The sequence below is a fragment of the Paroedura picta genome, chromosome 13, assembly GCF_049243985.1.
Source record: "Paroedura picta isolate Pp20150507F chromosome 13, Ppicta_v3.0, whole genome shotgun sequence".
Classification (NCBI taxonomy): Eukaryota; Metazoa; Chordata; class Lepidosauria; order Squamata; family Gekkonidae; genus Paroedura; species Paroedura picta.
In genome coordinates this window covers 43956044-43980814 of record NC_135381.1, presented here as the reverse complement: position 1 = coordinate 43980814, position 24771 = coordinate 43956044, and the positions used below count along the sequence as shown (strand labels likewise).

General features: G+C 48.5%; 2 protein-coding genes across 10 annotated transcripts in view; one reads left to right on the top strand and one right to left on the bottom strand.

Moving 5' to 3' along the window:
• LOC143823165 (ligand of Numb protein X 2-like) overlaps window positions 1–21805 on the top strand; it is a 45522-nt gene extending 23717 nt beyond the window's left edge. For all 6 annotated transcript variants that reach the window (XM_077309166.1, XM_077309165.1, XM_077309164.1 and 3 more), the window contains 9 exons: window positions 612–1089; window positions 5083–5309; window positions 6701–6897; window positions 12294–12662; window positions 14806–14982; window positions 15574–15748; window positions 16775–16994; window positions 19391–19549; window positions 19968–21805. In XM_077309166.1, the coding sequence (XP_077165281.1) occupies window positions 689–1089; window positions 5083–5309; window positions 6701–6897; window positions 12294–12662; window positions 14806–14982; window positions 15574–15748; window positions 16775–16994; window positions 19391–19549; window positions 19968–20103 (2061 nt within the window). In that variant the 5' untranslated portion in view covers window positions 612–688 and the 3' untranslated portion in view covers window positions 20104–21805. The remainder of the gene's footprint in view (window positions 1–611; window positions 1090–5082; window positions 5310–6700; window positions 6898–12293; window positions 12663–14805; window positions 14983–15573; window positions 15749–16774; window positions 16995–19390; window positions 19550–19967) is intronic.
• Window positions 21806–23120: 1315 nt separating this feature from the next.
• Window positions 23121–24771, bottom strand: part of LOC143822781 (pre-mRNA 3'-end-processing factor FIP1-like) — a 32986-nt gene continuing 31335 nt past the window's right edge. For all 4 annotated transcript variants that reach the window (XM_077308355.1, XM_077308357.1, XM_077308356.1 and 1 more), the window contains one exon: window positions 23121–24317. In XM_077308355.1, coding sequence (XP_077164470.1) covers window positions 24185–24317 — 133 coding nt within the window. In that variant the 3' untranslated portion in view covers window positions 23121–24184. The remainder of the gene's footprint in view (window positions 24318–24771) is intronic.

The following is a 24771-nucleotide window of genomic DNA, read 5'->3' as shown; positions in this document are numbered from 1 at the left end:
AGTCTGTAAAGTGCTCTTTTCTCAGAGAGGCCTGTCACTGACAAGAAATAAATCTCTCAGCAGACTAAAAATAAATTGTGAATTGCATTACAAGATGCATAAATGCATGCAGTGACATCATGCCGCGCGGATCAATAGCCGGCTTTTTCAGTGGCTTGATTAATAAACGCCATCTCCTACTTGCACCTCTCTCTCTTAGGACTTGGAATTGGACACTCTGGAGAGTCCCCATTTTAAGCTACTTGAAGAGAATCAGCAGCAGAAATTCGATCTATGTTTCTTCCCCTTCCTTACTGTCATTTGTAACCATTAATAAAACCAGTAAGGAGTACTGGGAGGAGCTGGGACTCACCCACCTACCCACCAATCAGGTTGGCTGTCCTGGTCACCCCATTCCTGATTGGTCATCTGTCTTGGATTTCACAGTCCCCCATTTTTGTTTGGTGAAGAGGTATTTTATGATGAAAGTTAAAATTAAAAAATGCTAGCAGAGAGTCATGGATCAGACAGAGAAGTAGAAATGCTTCTTCCTGAAAGACTGATTAGATTCTCACCTCCTCTCCTGGGGGACAGAAAACTGATTGCTTTGTTGTTTGTCTTTTTTCTTTTAGAAACCCCTCCCCTTTGTCAACATTGTCTCAGCAGACCCAAAGGACTGGTCTTCCTTTCCCTCACGTAAACTTGCTGAATGCTGGACACCATGGCTGAGCCTGCCGGACAGGAGGCCATTTCTAAAGAGGGGGAACTCTGCCGTGAATGTGGACAGTCTCACGCGTTGCTGGACAATCACCTCTATAACTTCCAGGACGAAGTGGATGATGAGCTGGTTTGTCACATTTGCCTGCAGCCTTTGCTCCAGCCGATGGACACGCCTTGTGGACACACGTACTGTTTCAAGTGCCTGGAGAACTTCATGCAAGAGTACAGCTTCTGTCCCATGGATCGGAAAAAACTCTCTTTCCATCACTGCCGAAAGTCCAGCCTGCTGGTGCGGAACCTGCTGGATAAGCTCATTGTCTTCTGCCCTTTCCAAGATGACTGCAAAAGGACTATGCAGCGGTGCGAATTAGAGGCACACCTGCAGAACAGGTGCGTACGTGAGCCACTCAGCTTCAATGTTATCAGGCTGTGTTTAAGGTTCCTTTGATAGGAGAGAGAATGGTAAACCCTCCCAGCTGATGAATTGTGGCCAGAACATTTGAAGAGCTGCAAACAGGGAAGAACCAGAAAAGTGGGAGCTGGTGTAATGAAGACAGCACTCCTCCCCAGAAGCCAATCACATGAGAGCATAGTATCACCTGCTCCTTTTCTGGTCTTTTTCCCAATGGAAGTTGCTGCTCTTGTTCTTGGAACAGCCACATGGGGGGAAAGATACAAGTACCAGTTTGGTGTAGTGGTTAGGAGTGCGGACTAATCTGGCAAGCCAGGTTCAATTCTGCACTCTCCCACATGCAACCAGCTGGGTGACCTTGGGCTCGCCACGACACTGATAAAACTGTTCTGCCCGAGCAGGAATATCAGGGCTCTCTCAGCCTCACCCACCCCACAGGGTGTCCGTTGTGGGGAGAGGAAAGGGAAGGTGAATGTAAGCCGCTTTGAGCCTCCTTCGGGTACGGAAAAGCAGCATCTAAGAACCAACTCTTCTTCTTCTTCTACCTGTAGGGGTGGGTGGTTATTTGTATCAGGAAACAAGGGAAGGAAAGGAAAAATGAGCCCCTCTCTCCAAAACACACACTTCCTTCATCAGCGCCCCAGCTGAGTCTAAATGGAGGTACCTCTGAAGCTGTTTGCAAGGCTGGAATTCTTGGGGGAGATTCACTCTTAGGTCTCTCTTTGCTGGGGCTAGTTTGACACTGATCTGCCAAAACCATGGGAGATTCATGAAAATCAATTGGCTGCAAATGGTCTGATTGAAACAGATGGCGGCTGTGTCAGAATCACAGAATCACATCAAGGTCTTTAAAAGGTAAAGATATCCCCTGTGCAAGCACCGAGCCATGTCTGACCCTTGGGGTGACGCCCTCCAGCGTTTTCTTGGCAGACTCAATACAGGGTGGTTTGCCAGTGCCTTCCCCAGTCATGACCGTTTACCCCCCAGCAAGCTGGGTACTCATTTTACCGATCTCGGAAGGATGGAAGGCTAAGTCAACCTTGAGCCAGCTGCTGGGATCGAACTCCCAGCCTCATGGGCAGAGCTTCAGACAGCATGTCGGCTGCCTCACCACCCTGCGCCACAAGAGGCTCAATCAAGGTCTTTAGGTTGATTTTAATTCAGGCTGTGTTTTTGCAGTTTATATTCTTCTTGAGTCTTCTGGTGCAGCCCCACATTGGGATTGCCCCCCTGCATAATCCAGCCATTGACATTTCATTCCCACCTTCAAAAATCCCAAAATGGGGGCACCCTGCTCGGCATAGCTGGCGGCAGTGTGGTTTTTCCTGCCGTAGGCATAACGTGTTCTGTGGGCAGTGCCCGCTCTTCTCCCTTTCTCGCTGTTGCATGAAATTTTCCATGCATAAGATCGTTTTGAACATTCTGTCTGCTATTGTGACTCCTTCTGAATATTGTTTTGTTCTGACATCAAGAAAAGGAGAGGAAAGAAGGAGAGATCTGGGGAAACAAAGCCTGTTCTCCAGATTAGAGATTAACACTCTTAAGCACTACACCACTCTTGGGTTGGGGTGCCCACTGTGAGGGATTGTCTGCACAGGTTATGAGAAGGTGAGAAGGAACTTCATGCTCATCTGCTAGAGTCCCTGGCAGTTCATAACTGGGATAGAGACTTAATATTTTCACAGGAGGTTAATGACATATTCCTGCATTCACGCAATTCAAGACAGTCCTGTATATCAGGGGTAGTCAACCTGTGGTCCTCCAGATGTTCATGGACTACAATTCTCATGAGCCCCTGCCAGCATTTGCTGGCAGGGGCTCATGGGAATTGTAGTCCATGAACATCTGGAGGACCACAGGTTGACTACCCCTGCTGTAGTAAGAAGATTTCTCCAGGTACTGCTTCGTTGCAAGTCATATTTGAATATCTTTTGCACCTAAGGAATAAAGGTCTGGCCTTTTCTAAAGGTACACCTGGCTGCCATCTCTTGTTACCAGAGAGCAGTTAATAGTGGGGTCAGTTTGTCTAAAAGATTTCTTACGGGACTATGTAACCTTTGCCCATCTCAGGACCAGTTGGTTCCCCAGTGGTCTCTCTCTCTGGTCTTGACTCAATTGGTGTATAAGCCCTTTGAACCCCTTGCCACATTTTCATTATCGGTACACTCTATGAAGGTCTGTTTCTTAGTGGCTCTTACATCAGCCATGAGGGTAAGTGAGTAACTCCTCAGAAGAGCTCCTTCAGAACTGGGGGAGTTCCTGTAGATCTCACATGCAAACATCTTCACCAGCATGATTTGGCCTGATGTCTGCATTGAATCATACCATGTTATGAGAAAACGTTCCAGCTTTACAGTTGCCTGTTGCAAACACTTCACCTCAGTATTATTTCAGAAGTTTAACTAATATTTTGGATCACAGAAGCAGCACCTTTGCTGCTACTGACTGGGAAGACAAATGGACACAGACAAAACTTTGGCTCTTCTGCAGGAATGTGAAGCATACTTTGAAATGGTAACACTCTCCCGGTAATGCGTGTTGTTAGTTGTGCCCTGTATGAAGTGATATGTTTTGAAGACGGTGGTTGCGTGTTCTTAGATGGTGATGCTGAATGAAGGACTTCATTTTTCCCCGAGCAGGATAGCACCAAAATCAGCTGTTGAAGTCAGTGTGTGAAGACAGAGCTATGATGCCACATATAATTTGTTCAGTGTTCAAATTTTCCTTGGTTTTCCAGGGAGCACCTAGCTGGCCCAAGGCTCATATTTTGTCTTATTGAGCAAGGGATACTTGTCCCCACCAGAGCGGTGACTGGGCAAGCCCAAGCCAAGTTGCTGTGGCATTCCTGATCAGTGAGGGTCTGGTCTAGAAGGGGAGGCGTGTTGCCTCCTGGGATGCGGATGGGCAGGAGTGAGCCAGGTCCCTGTGGGTTGAACAGCAAACTGGTCCAAGGTTGATGGGCTCCTTTTCCTGCAGGGCTGCATTTAATCCCTGCAGTGTCTGTGGTCCTTGAGAGCAGGGGTTGTCAAACTGCGGCCCTCCAGATGTCCGCGGACTACAATTCCCAGGAGCTCCTGCCAGCATTCGCTGGCAGGGGCTCCTGGGAATTGTAGTCCGCGGACATCTGGAGGGCCGCAGTTTGACTACCCCTGCTTGAGAGGGTCAGTTTCACATGCACTTGTTTTCTTGAATCACCGGCATTCTTACAAAGCTGTGCTTGAGTGTGCATGAGGCAGGCAATGTATGCTGTCCAGCACTCTGGCCACTACATCGTTCTATTTTGCAGATACTGGAGTATGGGTTTTACTTGGCTCTTGCCTCTGATTGTCACTGTCTTCCTGTTTACAAGAGCTTCTTGTTGACGTGTCTTGCTAGCAAAGTTTCTGGTTCTTACTTCTTGCAAATGTCCTCATGACTCCTCAGTGACTCCCATTCTCCTCCCTCCTACTGTCCCTTAGGTTGGGCTGCAATGCTTCTGGAAAATATGTTGCAGGGAGCGTTCATTTACATGCTCACTCATTCCCTGACAGCCCTAGAGGAAGTTTGACATTGAGAAAGCATCGTTGAGCCAAGCCAAGTAAATAATCACGGCAACTTTTTATGTAATTGGCCTGGCAGAAACCAGGGCATATCCAGAGTTTCTCTGGGCATATCCAGAGTTTCTCTTAAAGACTGAAGTCCCAGTGGGCCCATCGGCCTGCTTTGTGCTCATAAAACAGCCTTGCATTTATTTGAAACAGCAAGACTTGATTAGGGATTTAATAAACACGAGGCCTATCTCTTTCTCTCCCCTTTGGTTTATTGAACTCATTGCTCTGTTCCATCGACAGGGTGGGTAGCTAGCAGATGGGAAGGCTGAATGGTGGCGGTCTCCCTTCCCTCCCCAGCACAACAGTGCCTGGAAAGTCTCAGGACACCTCCCAAATGGCTGTACATGCTCCTTTAGGTAGTTCTCTTGCCTTCCCCTGCAGGTGCCCTGGCTTCGGGAAACACAAAGCTAAGCTAGAAAGCAAGAGGAATCCCCACTCCAGGTTGAAGGGAGATTCCCTTCTGAGACCGGAAGCTTGTTCTCCAACAGAGCCTGAGATGGTGAATGGGCTGTCAACGCTGGAGGCTGGACACTCAGTTGCTGCAGTGGTGTCCTTGGAGACCACAGAATCCGGGCTGGTTAATCCGGCTTTTGATGGCAATGAAGAAGGTAGGCTTTTCTCTCTGTCTTCCTCAGACCGGAATTTGGTGCCCAGAGAAAGTTTGAAACTGCATTTGAAACCAGCTGCACCCTGCAGGCACACGTGATGAAATTCGACGTGTTTCTTTCCCACCTGACATATTTATAAGAATTGATTGACCTTGAAGAAGAGATGGAAATTGGTAGCTTCATGGGCAGCACTATATTTATGCTACATTTCCACCCCAGAGAGGCAAAGTTGGCCTCAAACTGGGCCAGGGCTTTTTCAGCCCTGGCCCCAGACTGGTGGGATGAGCTCCTGGAAGAGCTAAGGGCCCTGCGGGATCTAAACCAGTTCTGCTGGGCCTGCAAAAGGGAGCTATTCCACTAGACTTATGGTCGAGCTCAAAAATATCTACCATATAAGGCTGGCCTCACCACTTGGGGAGGAAGGGAGAAGGAATGCTGCAGTTCAGCTCTGGCCACAACCTCCCCCATGGGAAACTTTAGCCGGGGGCATAAATTATAATGTTATAAAATGTTAACCTTTGTATTTGTTCTCATGCTGTTACCTGTTCTGAGTGTTGAAAGGGCAGGGTATAAATACATGATGATGTGCAAAACCTTAGCTTTCTTTTCAAAAACAGTGAGTTTCTATCCCTGTTGGCTGCAGAGTTATACTTGAGGGTGTATGTGGCCAGCAATGTATGCTGGAATCCAAAAGCAGAATTTCATGAGCTTCAAATATAGGATTCAAATAGTTCAGAAGCTTCAAATAGTTAAGAATACATGAAAAGTGTTGCTAGTCCAGCACCCATTTTTGTGGTGCCCATAAATGCAGCCTCCAACATCCAGGAGAAGTCTCTGTCCAGCCGCTGCTTGAAGACGGCCAGTGAGGGGGAGCTCCCCACCTCCTTAGGCAGCCCATTCCATCGCTGAACTAGACCCACAGAATCCTAGAGTGGGAAGGGGCCATGCAGGCCATCTAGTCCCACCCTCTGGTCAATGCAGGATCAGCCTAGAGCATCCAGGATAATGCCCAGTCCTCCTCTGGTGCTGCTCTATAATAATTCTATGGCTTTTCCAAGTGCTTGAGTGCCCTTTCTGCAATTTTTTCTAGCTTTGGGATTGTCTTTTGGAGATGGGATTCCAAACGTGGCAGTACTACAGATTTATGTAAAGGGTGTTTTATTTTCTCTTCCTAGCACAGGACTCCCTTTCTTTGTTCCTTTCAATTGCTGTTTCCATTTTATTTTCTATATCCCCTATGGGAATCCACTGCTGTAAAGAATGAAAGCCAAGGTTTTAAGGGTATGTTTCATGCTTCCTGCATCAAGCTGCTTGAGAGGAATATAATAAGCAATGGATACTTGGCCTTTCAAAACCTTTTGCTCTGGTTTCTCTCTCATTCTCTAAATCAGACTCGTCTCACAGAGCTAGTCTTCTAGCAGAGACCACTTTAATTGTAATTCACCGAGATGACCCTGAAGAAGATCTTGGGATGCGGATCGTCGGTGGCAAAGACTCGCCGCTTGGGAATATCGTCGTCCAAGAAGTTCTTCGGGATTCAGTTGTTGGCGCAGATGGTAGAATAGCCCCTGGAGACCATATCCTGGAGGTAAGGACTGAGGCCAGGGGTGGCCAAACTGTTGCTCTCTAGTTGTCCATGGACTACAATTCCCATGAGCCCCTGCTAATGTTTGGCCATCCCTGGTTTAGATAAAGAGGAAGAGGTCAGCTGCCTCTTGAAAATTAGTAGGTTTATTTTGACTTAAACCTTAGAATGAAATAATATAGGAGACGATGGCATGTCAGGGCTGGGAATGCATGAATGACTTAAGCCGTGACAGTAAAGGGATATCTTAGAATCAGAGAATCATAGAGCTGGAAGGGGCCATAGAGGCCATCTAGTCCAACCCCCTGCTCAACGCAGGATCAGCCCAAAGCATCCTAAAGCACCCAAGAAAAGTGTGTATCCAACCTTTGCTTGAAGACTTCCAGTGAGAGGGAGCTCACCACCTCCTTAGGCAGCCTATTCCACTGCTGAACTACTCTGACTGTGAAAAACTTTTTCCTGATATCTAGCCTATATCGTTGTACTTGAAGTTTAAACCCATTACTGCGTGTCCTCTCCTCTGCAGCCAGCAGAAACAGCATCCTGCCCTCCTCCAAGTGACAACCTTTCAAATACTTAAAGAGGGCTATCATGTCCCCCCTCAACCTCCTTTTCTCCAGGCTGAACATTCCCAAGTCCCTCAACCTATCTTCATAGGGCTTGGTCCCTTGGCCCCAGATCATCTTCGTCGCTCTTCTCTGTACCCTTTCAATTTTATCTATGTCCTTCTTGAAGTGAGGCCTCCAGATCTGCACACAGTACTCCAGGTGTGGTCTGACCAGTGCCGTATACAATGGGACTATGACATCTTGTGATTTTGATGTGGTGCCTCTGTTGATACAGCCCAAAATGGCATTTGCCTTTTTTACCGCTGCATCACACTGCCTGCTCATGTTTAGTTTACAATCCACAAGTACCCCAAGGTCTCGTTCACACACAGTGCTACCTAGAAGCGTATCCCCCATCCAGTAGGCATGCTTTTCATTTTTCTGACCCAGATGCAGAACTTTACACTTATCTTTATTAAATTGCATCTTGTTCTCATTTGCCCATTTTTCCATTGTGTTCAGATCTCGTTGAACTCTGTCTCTATCTTCTGGAGTATTTGCCAGTCCTCCCAATTTGGTGTCATCTACAAACTTGATGAGTAGTCCCTCCACCCCCTCATCTAGATAATTAATAAACTAGATATTAAGCCCGCTGTGGCCAAAATAAAGCGGGCCCTAGCATGATGGGTGGGTGGAGGGATGGGGCGAAGGAAGGAGGAAAAGGAGAAAGAGAGACAGAAAGACAGAAAGAAAGGGAGGAAGATAGAAGAAGAGGGAGAGAAACAGGTACCCAGAAAGAGGCAGATAGAAGAGAGGGAGGAAGGGAGAAAGGGAAAAACAAAGTGAATGCTGGGAGGAAGGGAAGGATAAAGGGAATGCTGGGAGGAAGGGAGGAACAGAGTAAGGTAGGTGGCTTGGGAACTTCTGCTGGGCCCAGAGGCAGGCTCAGTTGCCCCAGGCCCGGGAGAAGGCTCGGGACAGCGGGAGTGGGCTTTGTGGTCTTCTGCTAGACCCAAGGGCCTGGCAGAAGGCTCCCTGGGCGAGGGGAAGCCGGCCGGAGGACTTACCGCTGGGAAAGGCTTCTTCCTCTGAGCGGTGACTCCCCGGCTGGCCCAGGCGAGGCTGGGCCAACCAGCCAATGGGGAGCCACGCTTTGCGTGGCTCCCCATTGGCTGCTTGGCCCTCGAGTGACACTCGGAGGGCCCAATCAGGAGCCGCTTCTCGGGGCCCTCCGGGTTTTTATCACGAACAGGGCCCGCCCTAACTCCTCCCCACTTGCCCTTACTCCTTTATTCCTCCCGCTCCTCCGGAGCGAGGGGAGGTTTAAAGATATGTTAAAGAGGACCGAGCCCTGAGGTACCCTCTCTCCAGTCTGATGAAACGACATTGACAACAACTCTTTGAGTGCGGTTCTCTAACCAATTCCCTATCCACCTAACTATCTGAAAATCCAGATTGCAGTCCTTCAACTTATCCATCAGAACATCATGGGGAACCTTATCAAAAGCTTTACTAAAATCCAAGTAAACAACATCAACCGAATTTCCACGATCCAGCAAACCTGTTACTTGATCAAAAAAGGAAACCAGGTTGGTCTGGCAGGACCTGTTGGAGACAAATCCATGCTGACTTCCTTGGATCACCAAATTGTCCTCCAGATGTTTGCAGATTGCTCCCTTTAATATCTGCTCCATTATCTTCCCCACAACAGAGGTCAGACTCACTGGTCTGTATTTTCCCGGGTCATCCTTCCTCCCTTTTTTGAAGATCGGAATAACATTTGCTCTCTTCCAGTCCTTAAAGAGGTTCCGAAGATGATGGACAAGGGCTGTGCAAGTTCTCTGGAAAGTTCTTTGAGTACTCTCGGGTGCATTTCATCCGGACCGGGGGATTTGAACTCATCCAGTGCAGCTAAATGCCTCTCGACAACCTCTCAATCCATGTCAACCTGCCACCCAGACACTATCTCTTGGCTACTGCCAACTCTAGATGTGCCTAAACCCTTTTACTTGTGGGGAAAAACAGATGTAAAATAGACGCTGAGCCTTTCTGCTTTCTCTGCATCCTCCGTTAGTGTTTGTCCATCTGCACCCAACAGTGGGCCTATTGCCTCCTTTACTTTACATTTGCTCCTCACATAACTGAAAAATCTTTTCTTGTTACAGTGGGATTCCCTGGCCAATCTTAGCCCACTCTCAGCTTTGGCCTTTCTGATGATTGATCTACAGTGCCTAGTAACCTGTAGGTACTCATCTTTAGAGCTCTGTCCTTCCCTCCATTTCCTGAACATTTTCCTTTTCTTTCTTAGTTCCTCTTGATGTTCTCTGTTCATCCAAATAGGCTTCTTAGAGCTTCTGCAGTGTTTTCGTCTTTCTGGGATAGTCATTGATTGAGCATGCAATAGCTCTTGTTTGAGTAGCGCCCACCCTTCACATGCTCCCTTTCCTTCCAGCATTCTCGTCCATGGTATGACACTCATCATGTCTCTGAGTTTATTAAAGTTTGCCCTACGAAAATCCAACATCCGCGTCTGGCTACAAGCTTCCTTGCTGCCCCATCTCAAAAGGAATTCTATGAGGACATGGTGACTTCCCCCCTAGGGTCCCCACCTCCTTCACCTCATCCATCAACTCTTGCCTGTTGGTCAGTATTAAGTCCAGTATGGCTGAACTTCTTGTGGGTTCATCTACCATTTGATAAATGAAATTGTCAGCCAGGCAGGTCAGAAACTTGCATGACTGAGGACGCTTCGCAGAGTTTGTTTTCCAGCACACATCTGGGAAATTGAAGTCACCCATGATTACAAGGTCCTGCCGCTTTGATATTTTCCCAAGCTGCTCACAAAGTGCAGCATCCACATCCTCTCATTGGTCAGGCGGTCGGTAGCAGACACCAACCACCACACTGTTTGTTTTCCCCTCGCTTATTTCCACCCAGATGCTTTCCACTGTAGATATGCTGTCCTTCACTAGAATTTCCTGACAGGTAAGCCCTTTCCTCACATACAGTGCCACTCCTCCACCTCTTCGATCTATTCTGTTTTTTCTGAACAGTTCATATCCATCCACTATTACATTCCAGTCATGAGAATCATTCCATCAAGTTTCTGTGATGCCTACTAGATCATACCTTTCCATCAGCATGAGAAGTTCCAGCTCTTCCTTCTTATTAACCATGCTTCCGGCATTAGTATAAAGACATCTGAATCCTTTTACTTTTGCTTCCCTATGAGCTGGCCTTCCTGGTTCGGCTGCCCCCTATTGGTCTCCTTCCTTACACTCCCTATGTTGAATGTCTCCTTTCCCTTGTGGCTTTAGTTTAAAGCTCTCCTGATGAATCTTCCCAGGTTCCTGCCAAACACATTCTTGCCCAGTTTCGATAAGTGCAGTCCATCAGGTACTAGTAGGCCTTCCTCAAGAAAGCCTATCCCATGGTCCCAGAAACCAGATCTCTCCTGCCGGCACCAACTACGCAGCCAGTGATTCACCTCCATTATCTTCCTCTCCTGACGCATTCCTCTTCCCTTGATAGGCAAGATTGAAGAGAATACCACTTGTGCCCCCATCTGCTTGAGCTTCCTCCCTACATCTTGATAGTCTGTTTTAATAGTAGCGATGGTATTCAGGGACATGTCATTCGTTCCCACATGGACCATCACAAATGGGTAGCGATCCGTAGATTTGAGGAGTTTGGGCAGCCGTTCTGAAATGTCTTTAATTTTTGCTCCTGACAAGCAACACACCTCTCGGGTTAGGGGGTCGGGCCCAGCCACATGGCGATCCATTCCTCTTAGCAGGGAGTCTCCAATTACCAGTACTCTCCTTTTTTTTCTTCTTCTCAACACCATTTCCTTCTATCCCCTTGGCCTCTTCCCTTTGTCTTAGACTTTGTTTTGGGACCTTTTCCCTCGTTGGCACTTGCACCTCCTCTGCAAGGGCCTGAAATCTATTCTGGAGCTCCAAAGGCCCCGAGAACCGTCTCGCTCTATGCCGTTGAGTCTTTTTCCTAACTGTCTGCAGAGGCTCCATAATGAGGTCAATCCCCTTATCCTCTTCAGGACTGGTTGCACAGCTCCGGTCTATGAACTCCTCCCCTTTCTTAATTTGGGTCAGAGTAATAATCCTCTCCTCTAAGCCCCTAATCCTTTCCTCCAAAAGTCTTACCAGCTTACACTTGGGGCAGATGTAGTCCATCTTGTCTTCTTGGAGGAAGGCAATCATGTCACACTCACTGCAGATGATGGGATGAGTGTCCTGGAGGTCCATCATAACTTCTAGGCCGTGCAACTACTAGGGAAATATAATCTTGAACTGGGTCTCGCTTAGAGCTTCGCGGCACTTTTATTATTATTATTATTATTATTATTATTATTATTATTATTATTATAAATTAGATTTATTTCCCGCCACTCCCTGTAGGCTCGTGGCGGGTCACAATAGTCTTATCCCCATTAAAATACACTTGAGAGTTTTGTGTGATGTGGCTTTCCATGGGTGTCCCCTGACTTGAGTAAAGGAGAGGGCTGTTCTTGATCTAGATTCTTTTGACCTTGAAAAGGACAATCAGGGCCCTTCCTGATGACATTCTACTTCTGGCTTCTGTCGCTTGCTTCTGCCCTGCCTTCTTTCCTAAAGTCAAGAAGGCATTCCCTTTTCTTTGGCCTTTGCTTTAGCCCTGACGACACAAACAACCTAAGAAAGCAAACTCTGCCTGAGGCCTCCAGCCTCCTCTTGTGGCCTGGGCTTTGTCTTTGCGTGCAAGTGGGAATCTGGGAGGGACGCTGGGGAAGGAGGTGTCACGAGCTGCTGGCCATGCCATTCTAATCAGCAACATTTTCATCCTCCTGCCAAGGTGAATGGTGTCAACATTAGCAACGTGACTCACCGCCAAGCTATCTCCTTACTGCGCCAGCCCTGTCCAGGACTCCACCTCCTGGTGCTGCAAGAGAAAGGGTTTTCCACCAAACCCGAGCAGCCGGATCCCAGCCCTGTGATAAGCCAAGAAGTGATCCACGTTACCCTTGTGAAGAGAGACCAGTCTGAGCCCCTCGGCATCAAACTGATCCGAAAATCTGACGAGCCTGGGGTTTTCATTCTGGACCTGCTAGACGGAGGCTTGGCCTCCAAGAACGGGAAACTGAGGTGGAACGATCAAGTCCTTTTGATCAATGGGCAGGATCTACGGCAGGGAACACCCGAGATCGCTGCACAGATAATCCAGGTAACTTTGTGTAAGGAAGCGGCTCAGGGTGCGAAGAATTAATGGCGGGAATTTCCACATTCTGCAGTTGGGAAGTGTCTGTCACAGAAACACATTAAGTGATCTTAGGCCGAGTCAGTCTCTTGCCCAGGATGGTCAGCTCTGACTTCCAGCTGCTCTTCAAGGCCTCTTTCTTCACACAGCCTCGCTGCCTGTATAACTGGGGATGGCAGGAATTGGGCCTGGGGCCTGGGTGTGCCAAAGAGGCATCATTCCACTGAGTACTTCTCAGGGCTGTGGGACGAGAAAACAAGTTGCTTAAGAATCCTAGAGAGCAGCCATATCAAATGTTGTGATTCTTTATTTTGTGATTGCCTGAAGAACAGGTGAATCAAAGGAAACTTACAATGGCTTACCCTTCCTCTCCCCGAAACAGATACCCTGTGAGGTACGCGGGGCTGAGAGAGCTCTGAGAGAACTGTGACTGGATCAAGGTCACCCAGTTGGCTGCATGTGGAGGAGTGGGGAATCAAGCAGAGTCCTCTAGATCAGAGGCTGCCAATCTTAACCATGACACCCCACTGGCTTTCAAGAAGATATACCGTATATACTCGCATATAAGCTGACCCACATATAAGCCGAGGCACTTAATTTTACCACAAAATCTGGGCAAATTTATTGACTCGCCTATAAGCCAAAGGTGGGAAATGCAGCAGCTGCAGGCACATCACTGGCCGTTTTGGGACCAGGGGTAGGGGGTGGGGAGTCGACATGACCATGTATAGTAATATCACCAGATAAATTTTTAACACATTTTTAAAACGTATAAAAGATTAACTAACTCCCACCCATTCGGGAAACCCTTCCGGGACCATCGAGAAACCCCAAGGTTTCACGAAACCCTGGGTGAGGGTTGATATCCTTTTTGTTGACAAGCTTGAGGCAGAATCCCTTCACTTTGCATCCTCCCAGCTGCCCTATGCGGTAGTCTAAGCCTAGAGAAAGGAACTGGCCCAAAGTCAGCCAGTGAGCATTATGGTTGAGTGGAGATTTGAACACGGCTCTCTCTTGTCCTGGTGCAGCATTCTGACTCACCACACTTCTCATCCCAGCACATGGGCCTTGTCATTTGGGCCTCCATCTGATGTCCGTCTATGAGGTGGGGGCATTGGTCTCACTGGGGAGTGTGGGAGCTGCCTAAACTAAAACAGGGACTGTAACTGATTGAGAAGTAAAACAGAAACCAGTTGGGCTGCTGCCGGGTTTTGAAAGTTAGTAAAGGGTGAGACCAGCTTTGATAAGCATGCAGACTCTGTAGTTAGTACAAATATTGTTGTGATACCAGTACAAAAAATATTTCAAAAGCATGCGGATACCCTGTCAATGATTCCCTAACTTTGGGGAAGGGCACAAACTCAGCCATGGAGCAAAATTCATCAGTAAATTTGTCCTATTCCTCTGAAATGCCAAGAAAGAATGCCACGCAAAGTATTCAAGCCATGTTAACTCTGTGTACTGACTTTTAGCCCCATGTTGGAACTCTGTAACAGTTTTAAGTTATTGGACCCTTGAGAGGTTTATTCCCTCCAGCATGGCCATGATGGAGCTTCATGGGAATTGTAGTCCATGGACATCTGGAGAGCCACCATTTGGCCACCCCTCCATTACACGTTGGCTCTACTCTCTCTACAACAGAGGCTGCCAGCTTATGTCAGCCCACAGGCAACTTTAGAATTATGACACAGCAGTGTGCATGACAAGAAAATGGCTCCCGCAGGAGGCAGAGCCCACCTCAAGATGCGAAGTTATGCATAACTCTAAGAGCCATTCGTCAGTACTCCAGCAGAAGCTCTGCTCAATGAGATTCCTTTGAAAAGGAACATACATGTCCTTAGGTATCCACAACTAACCTTCAGCCTCACAATGAAGATCCTTGTGCTGTGGTGGCAACTGGTGCCAATACAACCTTTTAAAAACCCTCAGATCCAGCATCAGCAATCCAGTGGCTAGTTGGCAGAAGCCCAGCCTGGCCAAATTCCCAGGCTGAAAACATTTCTCTGAAAACGTATTGACAGTTGCTATGGTGCCCTCATTGATTCTGTTTTGTGCCTTGAAATATCGATGAGTATTTGAAATGGCCCACTTTTGTTTTTTTCCCTGACAGTCTAGTGAAGTGAGAGTCAACTTTGTAATTCTGCGTCAGTCCGGAATTCCGCTGCCAGATTCTGTTGAAAATGGCATCACCTCAAATAACAGCGGCGGAAGCAGCGGGGACAGCCCTGTACTCCATCGCAGAAGACTTGAACAGAATAACTATCGGCGGAAGTCAAGCTATCAGAAGGTGGGTCTTGGGAGACATTCTGGGGGTTGGGGGAGGAGTCACCTGGAAACAGGCTTCCTTGGGAGGTGGTGGGTTCTCCATCTTTGGAAATTTTTTAACAGAGGCTGGATAGCCTTCTGACGGAGAGGCTGATTCTGTGAAGACTCAAGGGATTGGCAGGTGACAGTGGATGAGCGAGAGGGTTGTGGGTGTCCTGCATAGTGCAGGGGGTTGGACTAGATGACCCAGGAGGTCCCTTCCAACTCTATAATTCTATGATTCTATGAAACAAAACAGAGGTGAAGAGCATGATGTGAGGCCCTTTGGGTCCCCATTGGGAAGACAGGCTGAATAAACAAATCTTTAGTGCATGCACATATAAATGCACATGCATGAGCACTACAACACCGTGCAGTACACAGCCTGCTGCCTTAATGCCCACGGCATGTGCTCATGTGTATTTTCAGCCACTGATAATAACTTGCAAGCAAGGCAATTATTTAGTCCTAGCATATCTGTAAACCAGGGAATAGACACCACATCTACAATGTGTAAACTGATCTCTCTCTCTCTCTCTCTCTCTCTCTCTCTCTCTCTCTCTGTGTTTCTTAGGCACTCCCTCAAGGATACTTCAGCCAGGACAAAGTGGTTATATTAAAAAAGGAGCCAAAGGAATCCCTAGGAATAACCATTGGAGGTGGAAGAGACAGTAAACATAGGCTTCCTATTTATGTGACTAGCGTTCAACCTGTTGGGTGCCTGTTCAGGGATGGAAGGATTAAGAGAGGTAAGACACCTTGAGATCCTCCCGATTTATTTCCATGCTTTAGCTTGATTCCCTAGCCTGAAGAAACATATTAAGCATTATAACAGAGAATTTACAGTTTATTATTTCGTAGACTCATGGAGTTGGAAGAGGCTACCCAGACCATCTAGCGAGGGGGAGCTCCTTAGGCAGTTGACTCCACTCCTGAACTAATCTGACTATGAAATTTTATTCCTGATATCTAGCTGGTACCATTATTCTACATGTAGTTTAAAGCCATTCCTGCAGGTTCTCTCTTCTGCTGCCCACAGGAACCTTTCCTGCCCTCCTTTAGTTGACTACCTTTCAGATCCTTCAAGAGAGCCATCCTGTCCCCTCCCAACCTCCTCTTCTCCAGGCTGAACCTTCCCAAGTCCCTCAGCCTTTCCTCACAGGACTCGGTCCCCGGGAGGCCCCAGATCCTCCTCCTCACTCTCCTCTGCCCCCTTTCCATTTTGCCCACATCCTTTTTGAAGTGAGGCCTCCAGAACTGCACCCAGGACCCAGATGAGGTCTGACCAATGCCGATTATGACATCCTGCAATTTTGATGTGATGCCTCTGTTGATATAGCCCAAAATGGCATTCGCCTTCTTTACCACCGCATCATACTGTCTGCTCAAATTTAGCTTACAGTCCACAAGGACCCCAAGATCTCCTTCACACACACTGCTGCCCAGAAGGGTGTTTCCCATCCAGGATGCACGCGTCTCATGTTTGTGATCCAGATGTAAAACTCTGCACTTTTTCCTATTGAATTTTATCTTGTTCTTATTTGCCCACTTTTCCATTGTGTTCAGATCTCGTTGAACTCTCTCTATCTTCCGGAGTGTTTGCTACTTCTCCCAGTTTGGTAGCAATTTGATGAGGAGTGCCTCCACTTCCTGGTCCAGATCATTGATAAGAATGTTGAACAGTACTGGGCCCATTACTGAGGCCTGTGGCACCCCATTGCTCACCTCTCTCCAGTCTGATGAAATACCATTAACAACTTCTCTGTGTACTCCAGGAGATGTGCTTCTGAGCATCAACAATATCGATTTGACTCACCTAAGCTACAATGAAGCCGTCTCCGCCTTGAAATCGAATGCTGCGTCACACACAGTCGTTCTGAAGGCTCTGGAGATTGTAGTGCCAGAAAAGACATTTGAGTCCCCAGAAATCCCAGAATGCAGAGAAAGTGGGTTTGGCTGGGCTCCTCTGTGGGTCAGGTGGCTTGGCCTACCGAGGTAAGTTTGTCTGCTCAGGTAATGTGGAATTGTGCTGGCATGGCATTGTGCCATTTACATTTGGGGTTGGTTGAGAGAGTTGTCCATTTATTCCTACTCTGTACTTCCGGTCATTTAACCGGTTTGTAATCTATAAAGAGGTTATCTTATCCTCTTATCCCACAACTTCTTGCTTCTCCCCCAAGAAAGGGGGTACGTGTGCAGCAATTGTGCTTCACGGATGGAAATCCTTGTGCCTACACCAAGAGCTGGCTTGGCGTAGCAGTTAAGAGCAACAGCTTCTGATCTGGCAAGCTGGGTTTGATTCCTCGCTCCTCCTCCAAATGCAGCCAGCTAGCTGACCAGTCACAGTCCTGATAGTGCTGTTCTGAATGAGCAGTCCTGTCAGGAGCTCTCTTAGTCTCAACTATCTCACAGGGTGTCTATTGTCAGGAGAGGAAGAAAAGATGATAGTCAGCCACTTTGAGACTCCTTTGGGCCGTGAAAAGTGGGGTATAAAAACCAACTCTTCTTCAATCTCTCTCAGCCCCACCTCCCTCACAGGGCATCTGTTGTGGGGCGAAGAAGGGAAGGGGATTGTAAGCGGCTTTGAGACTTCTTCTGGTGACGAGAAGCGGAGTATAAAAACCAACTCTCCTTCTTCTTCTGTGGAAATGTCTGATCTGGATCAAAGCCAAGGGCAAAAACGGCAGGGCTGGTGCGAAGTTCCTTCTTGCCTTGTGCTTTTGTGTGCTGCCACCGTGGCCACCTTCCCCCTCTCCCTTTTGCTGGTAGCTAATATGCCAAGAGACGTCACCTGCCGCTCTTTGTCTCGTGACGGGGGAACACGCAGCAGAACCACAGCATGGCTTTCCAGCACGGTGTGCTGCAGGCAGAGTGGAGAGAACTCTTTGTGACTAGTCTGAGCTGGTTGTCACCTCTGGTTCTGCTGAAAGCCTTTTGGATGCAGAATGGCAGTTCTGCTGAATGGGCAAGGCAGTGCTGAGATTCCTTGTGCCTTGCGTTGGGTGTTTTGTGAGAAATGGCGAGGGCCCAGCGGCCAAGAGGAGCCTGCTTTAGCTACAGACCTGCAGTTCCAACTTCACCTCAGCCACAAACTCACTGGCACGCCTTAGGCAAGCTGCCCTTCCTGAGTTTCGGATCACTGACGGTAACAACGGAACAGTAATAGGACCTGCCTGATTGCAGGAGTTGTAATGACGTGCTTGGGAGCACAGCCAGGAACAATATGCAGAGGACTGGCTGCGTTTTGGACCTGCACCCTCTGGCTTCAGATACAAGGCGATAGATCTAAAAGTTTACTTCTTTTGCAAGGGACTTTGTCCAACATTTGGCATGCGCTCTGTGATCTCTCTCATCTTGAGAGTCTCAAGGCTCAGAAGCCCCTAAGAGTTTCTCTCCTGTGGAGGACCAATTGCGATTGAAATGCTGACTTTATAAACTGAGGCAGATGGTGAGTGGGTGGGCAGGAAGGGGTGTGCCAGTGTTTGTCTCTTGTGGCCCTTCCTTGCAGACCCAGGGAATTGCTGATCACTGCTGTTGGATGGTGGGTGAATTCCCTGGATTCTGGATATTTTTGGTGGTGGGGGGCGCAATCACTGGGGCATGGAATTGAGGTCACTGTGGGTGGGCTCTTAGTGATTAAGAGAAGCAGCTTCTAATCTGGTGAGCCGGGTTTGATTCCTTGCTCCCCCTCCACAAGCAGCCAGCTGGGTGCCTCCTCACAGTCCTGTTAGAAGCTGTTCTCAAAGAGCAGTTCTGCCAGAGCTCTCTCAGCCACTGGGCCTGAAAAAGTTTTTGCCATTTCTTAGTTTGTCTAGGCAAGTCTCCCCTGAGCGGTTGTGGAGTTCACCCAGGTGTGGGAGAATAAACTCTGCTGTTGTCTCCTTATGGAGGGACAGTGAAGGAGAACATGCCCTGTGGATTCTCCCTCCCCCCTTGTAAACCGGTATGCTCTTTCAGAGTAAGGGACTCGCTAATACTTGCCCTCAAGAACAGCTGTGGGTAGGGCTTCACATCTGGTTCATGTTCAAGCTCTTCTATTGGGACGGAGCTCCACAAACAATATCTAAGGGGCTGGTGACATAATATTATTATAACATACCTGGCTATTATAATGAACTGGTATTCTTCAGCAGTTTGGGAAGTTCAACCAGCCACGGAGCAAGTTGAGCCAAGCAGGCCCCACAGCACTGCAGAGACGATTTGGCACAGCTCCCTCTTGGCTGCTGGGGCAGCTGTCCACCAGGAACGTTCCCGGCGGATTCAGTGGCTGGCCCGCCTGCTATGCCTTCCTGCCTCTAGCAAAGCCAATCTGCTCCTTTGGGTTTGGCACAGTCCCGCAGGGAAGGCAAGAGCTGGAAGGAGGACCAATGTGTGCTTTTTTTTTGTTTCAGCCACCTCCATTTCTGTCAAGATATTGTCTTGCACAAAAGCAACGCAGAGAGCTGGGGATTCAGCATAGTTGGTGGGTTTGAAGAGAATAAAGGGAGCCAGCCGTTCTTCATTAAAACCATTGTGCCCGGAACACCTGCCTTCTGGGACAGAAGACTCAGGTAGGCACGCTGCTGGCATCCTTTCGCTTTGCCTATTCTATAAGCAAGGAGGGGGAGGGGCTTGTTTTGGAGGGGGAGGGGCTTCACGTAGCAGTCAGCTGAATCAGCAACTGCTTATAAGAGCAAACGTACTTCTTTCCCTGGATTGAGTGAACAGGTGCAAATGTATGGGAAAATCACCCAAAGCTCCAAGGGCAGAGGGCTGAACCCTGCAGACATGCAGTAGGCAGCCTCCTGTGTGAGCCTTAAACTTGCAACTTACTTTTTAGGGTGCACTCGTGGTCATGTTTTCTGTTCATTAAGTCATATTCCCAGTGTTGAACCCAGCGTAGACTTTAGCTGTTGTACTAGCAGTGCCCAGGCAGTGGGGTTTCCTCTCCTCCTGACGGTGGTGTTTCCTCTCCTTTCTGCCAACTAGGTGTGGAGACGAAATTGTGGCTGTCAACGGTGTGTCCGCTGTAGGCATGAGCAACGCAGAGCTGATTCCCATGCTGAAGGAGCAGCGCAACAGGGTCGCTCTGACTGTGGTATCTTGGCCTGGCAGCCTGGTGTAGGACCTCAACCCTCCCGAACCGCTGAATTCGGCCACAGATGAACTGAGGGGGCTGCGAATGGGACCCTATGTGCTACTTGAGGCCTCTCCTGGGCCCGTTACCATGCCAAGGGAAACGTCATTTGCATCAAGGTCTCTGGCCGAGTAAGAGATTTCTGCCATTAGAATTCTGTCACTAAGATGGTGACATTCCTCAAATCATATGGGGCCCTGAAATACAGCCTGCTTCTCTCCTGAAAAACCTGCCTTAATCCTGAAAGCAAGATGGCTTTTGAAAGCTCAATGTTGGTAGCCAATATTTAACTTTGTGTGGCCTTGGTGGTCACCCCAACCTATTGGCAGGAAGTGGCCACTAAAGGTTTGCATTACAAGACACTATCCTAGCTGTCCCCCACCCCGAAATCCAGTCATTCTTGTCTCCAGCTTCAAGTAGCTCCTGGACCACCAAGAAAGGGGACAGGGGACCACATTGGTCTTTCCACCTGCTTTTGAGTGCTCAGAGTTGGACCTCCGGTTCTTCTAGCTGCCGGCACCAGCCCTGGTGAGGGGAAAAGTGGGGCTGAACCCTAAACATGGTGTTCAGGCTGAGCAGAGCCCACTGTCCTACTGGGTGATGAAATATCTACCTCTGCCCTTCTGTTGAGAAAGCTTTGCTCATTGAGGCTGTTGACTTTCTCTCAACCTCGTTGCAGTCCCAAGCTGACAACAACAAACAAGGCCGTGTCTTTCGGGCCCTATACAAAGCCTAGTCATTGCTGTATGCAAGCAAGTTGGAGAATTCTGCAGTTCAGGGGAAGCTGAAGGGAGGGTTACAATTCTTGCTTATTCCTGTCAAGGAGGAATGGCCAAACAGTAGCTCTCCAGATGTCCATGGACCACAATCCCCATGAGCCCCTGCCAGCAGGGGATCATGGGAATTGTACTTACTCCATGGACATCTGAAAAGCCAGTATGGCCACTCCTGGTTGGCCAGAGAGGGGCAATGTAACACACCACAAGTATGCAGGAGAAGTGAATGGACCCCTTCCCTGTAACCCCCTTAGTAGCCACTTTTGTGTTTTGTCTTGCTCTTGGAGTGGGCCTATGGCTCAGTGGTGCAGCACCTCCAGGGCATGGAGAAGGTCCCAGATTCAATCCCTGGCAATTCCACTGGAGGAGGAGGTGTGAAAAACTTTGGCCAGAGACCTTAAGAGAGCTGCTGCTAGTTTGAGTAGCTTGACCCAATACCCAGCAGGTATATACACCCATCTTCCCTGTATCTAGCACCTCAGTGGCCTTGAGCAGTGCCTTTTCTACCAACGGGAGTAGCTAGTCCTCATGGGGATCTCAGAAAAAATAAAGCAGCTCCTCTGCTCTTGTTCTCTCCCCCTCTTGAGTATGTCTCCTTCCTTTACAGGGGGATTGGCTTATCATCCTTTTCCTCCCTTCTCTGCCCACCTCCCCTCCGCACGGTCTTCGGATTACAGAGCCGAAGCTCTGTGGTACAAAGGGGTCCAAAAGGTGGAGTTTGAGAACATACCTATGAAAGCAGGCGGGCAGAATCTATGCAGTTTCTATGTATAAACAGGCCAACACAAGGGAAACCCAGCATCTTTGGTGGGCTGAGTTCTCCCCTTTACGTGACTGGTCTTCTTTTCTAAGGAGAAGCTCCATTACATTTCAGCTGTTTCACCTGAAAATAAACCAGTTGAATTTGGCAGCAATGGATCTTGAACTTTTGATCTGTTAATTGGGGATCCCAAGACCTGGAAGAAAACCTGGAGGACTCTTGCCCAGATGGAGGGCTCTGGTCTGCTGGTCTCTGGATTTCAGCAGGATGTCTCAGGAAAGAGGGCTGCCAGAAGGGTGGAAGGGGTGAACATAAGATACAATCCATTTACGTCCTGATGCTAAGTAGTACTGTCAACTCCAGATGACGCTAAATTAGTGTCAACCATTACTTCCCACAAAGAACTGAAAAAGTAGCTGACGGAGTACAGAAGTGCGTAAAATGTTTGTGGGGATGGGAAGTGCCACCAAGTTGTGGCCAATTTAGAGTGATTGCAGAGGGTTTTTCAGGGCCTCTGCATAGCATTCCTGGTGACTTTCCTTTTAAGTACTAACCACAGTTGAGGCTGTTGAACTTCTGAGATCATATTAGCAGGGGCCATCCAAGTCCAGGCAACTACAGCAATATCGGGGGGAACTGGGTAATGGTGTGTGTGTGGGGGGTGTGCCTTCTATCTATGTGTTTGCCAAGTGTGCTGCCTATCTGCAGATACCTAAAACCACAGATTGGGGCCATATTTGCACTAAACAGATTTTTCTGCAAACATGGGTGACCTGCTTAAGTTTGCAGTAAAATCTGAAATCTACCAAAAAAAAAACCCAACAATAACAATGGGTTTAAATCCACCCAATCTAAAAGAGTATTCTCTGTAGTTGTGAGTTGTGCAGGACTAGATGACCCTGGAGGTCCCTTCCAGCTGCATGATTCTATGATACACATCCAAAGAACACTTTTTATTACTTAACCAACTTTGTAGCAAAGCATCTCTGGCCCAGTGGAGGCAGTCTGGGTAGTGTGCTGGGTCCAGAGTCGGTGGAGGAGAGGCCGGAGGGGCCACACCAGGAGGAGGGGCCACACCAGGCCCCGCAGCAGCAGCAGCAGCAGCAGCTGTAGCCAAACAAAAAGGATGGAGGGGGATTCCCCCCCGCAGGTATTGTGGGCTCACACTTCTTAATCCTGTAATTCAGGGCTAGTCAAACTGCGGCCCTCCAGATGTCCATGGACTACAATTCTCAGGAGCCCCTGCCAGCGAATGCTGGCAGGGGCTCCTGGGAATTGTAGTCCATGGACATCTGGAGGGCCGCAGTTTGACTATCCCTGCTGTAATTGACCCATCCCTAATGTATCCCAAAGGAGCTTCTCCCATGGTTTGATAGCCACTGTTTTACATTCTCTTTCCAGTGTAACTCAAGCATGAGTCTTGCTGCGAAGGTACCCTGTCTCTCGAGGGTGCGCATACGCCAGCCCCGTTTGCAAAAGAAATTACTTTATTCCCCACCCATTTTTTCAGCTACTGGCCCACTCACTGCACTGTCATAGCATACAAACCCAAATACATTGGCAGACAGGCTCAAGACTCCGAGGTCATCCCCTCCATACAAACACCCAGCCTTGCTCAATTACGGCACACGAAAAAAAGTATAAAGTTCAAATAGCTTCAGGAAGTGTTTTTAAATAAGTTCTGCAAGTGGAAGAAAAGTGGGGTGCAGAACCAGGTACGATTTTCTTCCTTGAGGATCTGAGGGGCTCTTGAGGTTACCTTCGGTCTCAAAATCAAAACAACAACAAAAATGCCTTCCCCTTCCCATTATCAAAACAGAATCGGGGGGAAATGACCGTTCCAAGATACAGGAGTGGCTGACCACCTTTGTCAGAGTAATCATCCGAGTGAAAGATGACCTGATAGGAAGGCAAATTGCTGTAGGGGACCCCAGTTAATTCACAAGAATACGGGCTGCGTTCTTTGAAACAAAAGAGCTCAAAGTCTGAAGGCTGCTCGATGGGGAAGAACTGTTTCAGTCGAACTGGCCAGTCCACAGGCTGCTGGGTTCTTCCCAAGCTTCTTTTGGGAGACAGATTTTCACAGCTTATAAAGAAAGGGTGGACGTGGGGGGTTGGGAGAGAACCAGCTGCTAGAAGCCAGGCTCAAAGCTGGATCCTGAGAGGACCTAATGTGTGTCTCTCAGGGTTTTTGGGACAACAGCTCCTGCAGCTGCTGCCACCCTCGGGAGGGGGGAGGGGAGACATGATTGCCAGATATTGTCCAAGAATCTAAATTCACTGGTTTTAGCTGAATCTGCTTCCCGTCAGAATCTGGCACGATGCAGCAGCCCTCCGTGCTCCGTGCGCAGTTACTGCCAGGCTCTCCTCACCAAAAAGCCGGGCTGCAAGTGGGAGCAGGTGGGCAAACCATAATCTGTTTGGCTCCCCATCCTTTAGTGTTCTCCTTGGGAAGCAGGAATAAGTCCTGGGGGAGCGTCAGGCTGGTGCGGGACGGAGTGCAGTTGCTGCATTGAGACCCCAGCCTGACAGGCTACTCCTTGGAGTCCTGCTCGTTCCCATCAGGGACCCCGTCCTCACTGGTTTCCTTCTCTTCCTTGCTGCGCTTGCTCTTTTTGTGCTTGTGACGTCGATGGCTTTCCCCTTCCTCGCTCTCGTGCTGTTTCCTGGGATTAGGCGGGAAATGCGAGAGAGAGTAAAGAATCAAGTCAGTTTGGCTGCTGAGCTCAGGGAGACAGCTTTACAAGAGGAAAGTGCGTGCATGCACCAGAGACTGTGGGCTAGTGCTGCCCACACAGTGTGGCATTCACAAAGGAGAACTTTGCAAGTTGCAAAACAGAGCCATAGTGCCATTTAGAAACCCAGGAACTAAAAACTGAAGCAACTGTGGGACCCAGCCGGCCATATCCACGTTCTGCTTTGGAAATGCAGCCAGCGGAATCTGTTCCTTGGCCAGAGTGCTCAAAGCCCAGGAGGTGACTGCCCCCTGGTGTGCACAGAGGGAACCCAAGGAAGGGACTTCCTGGACAGCCGTGACCAATATTATCGATGAGCAAAATACTCTTGCTCCAAATGAGGAGTCCTCAATTATTAGAGTTCAGCCTGTTCTAGTCTCTGAGG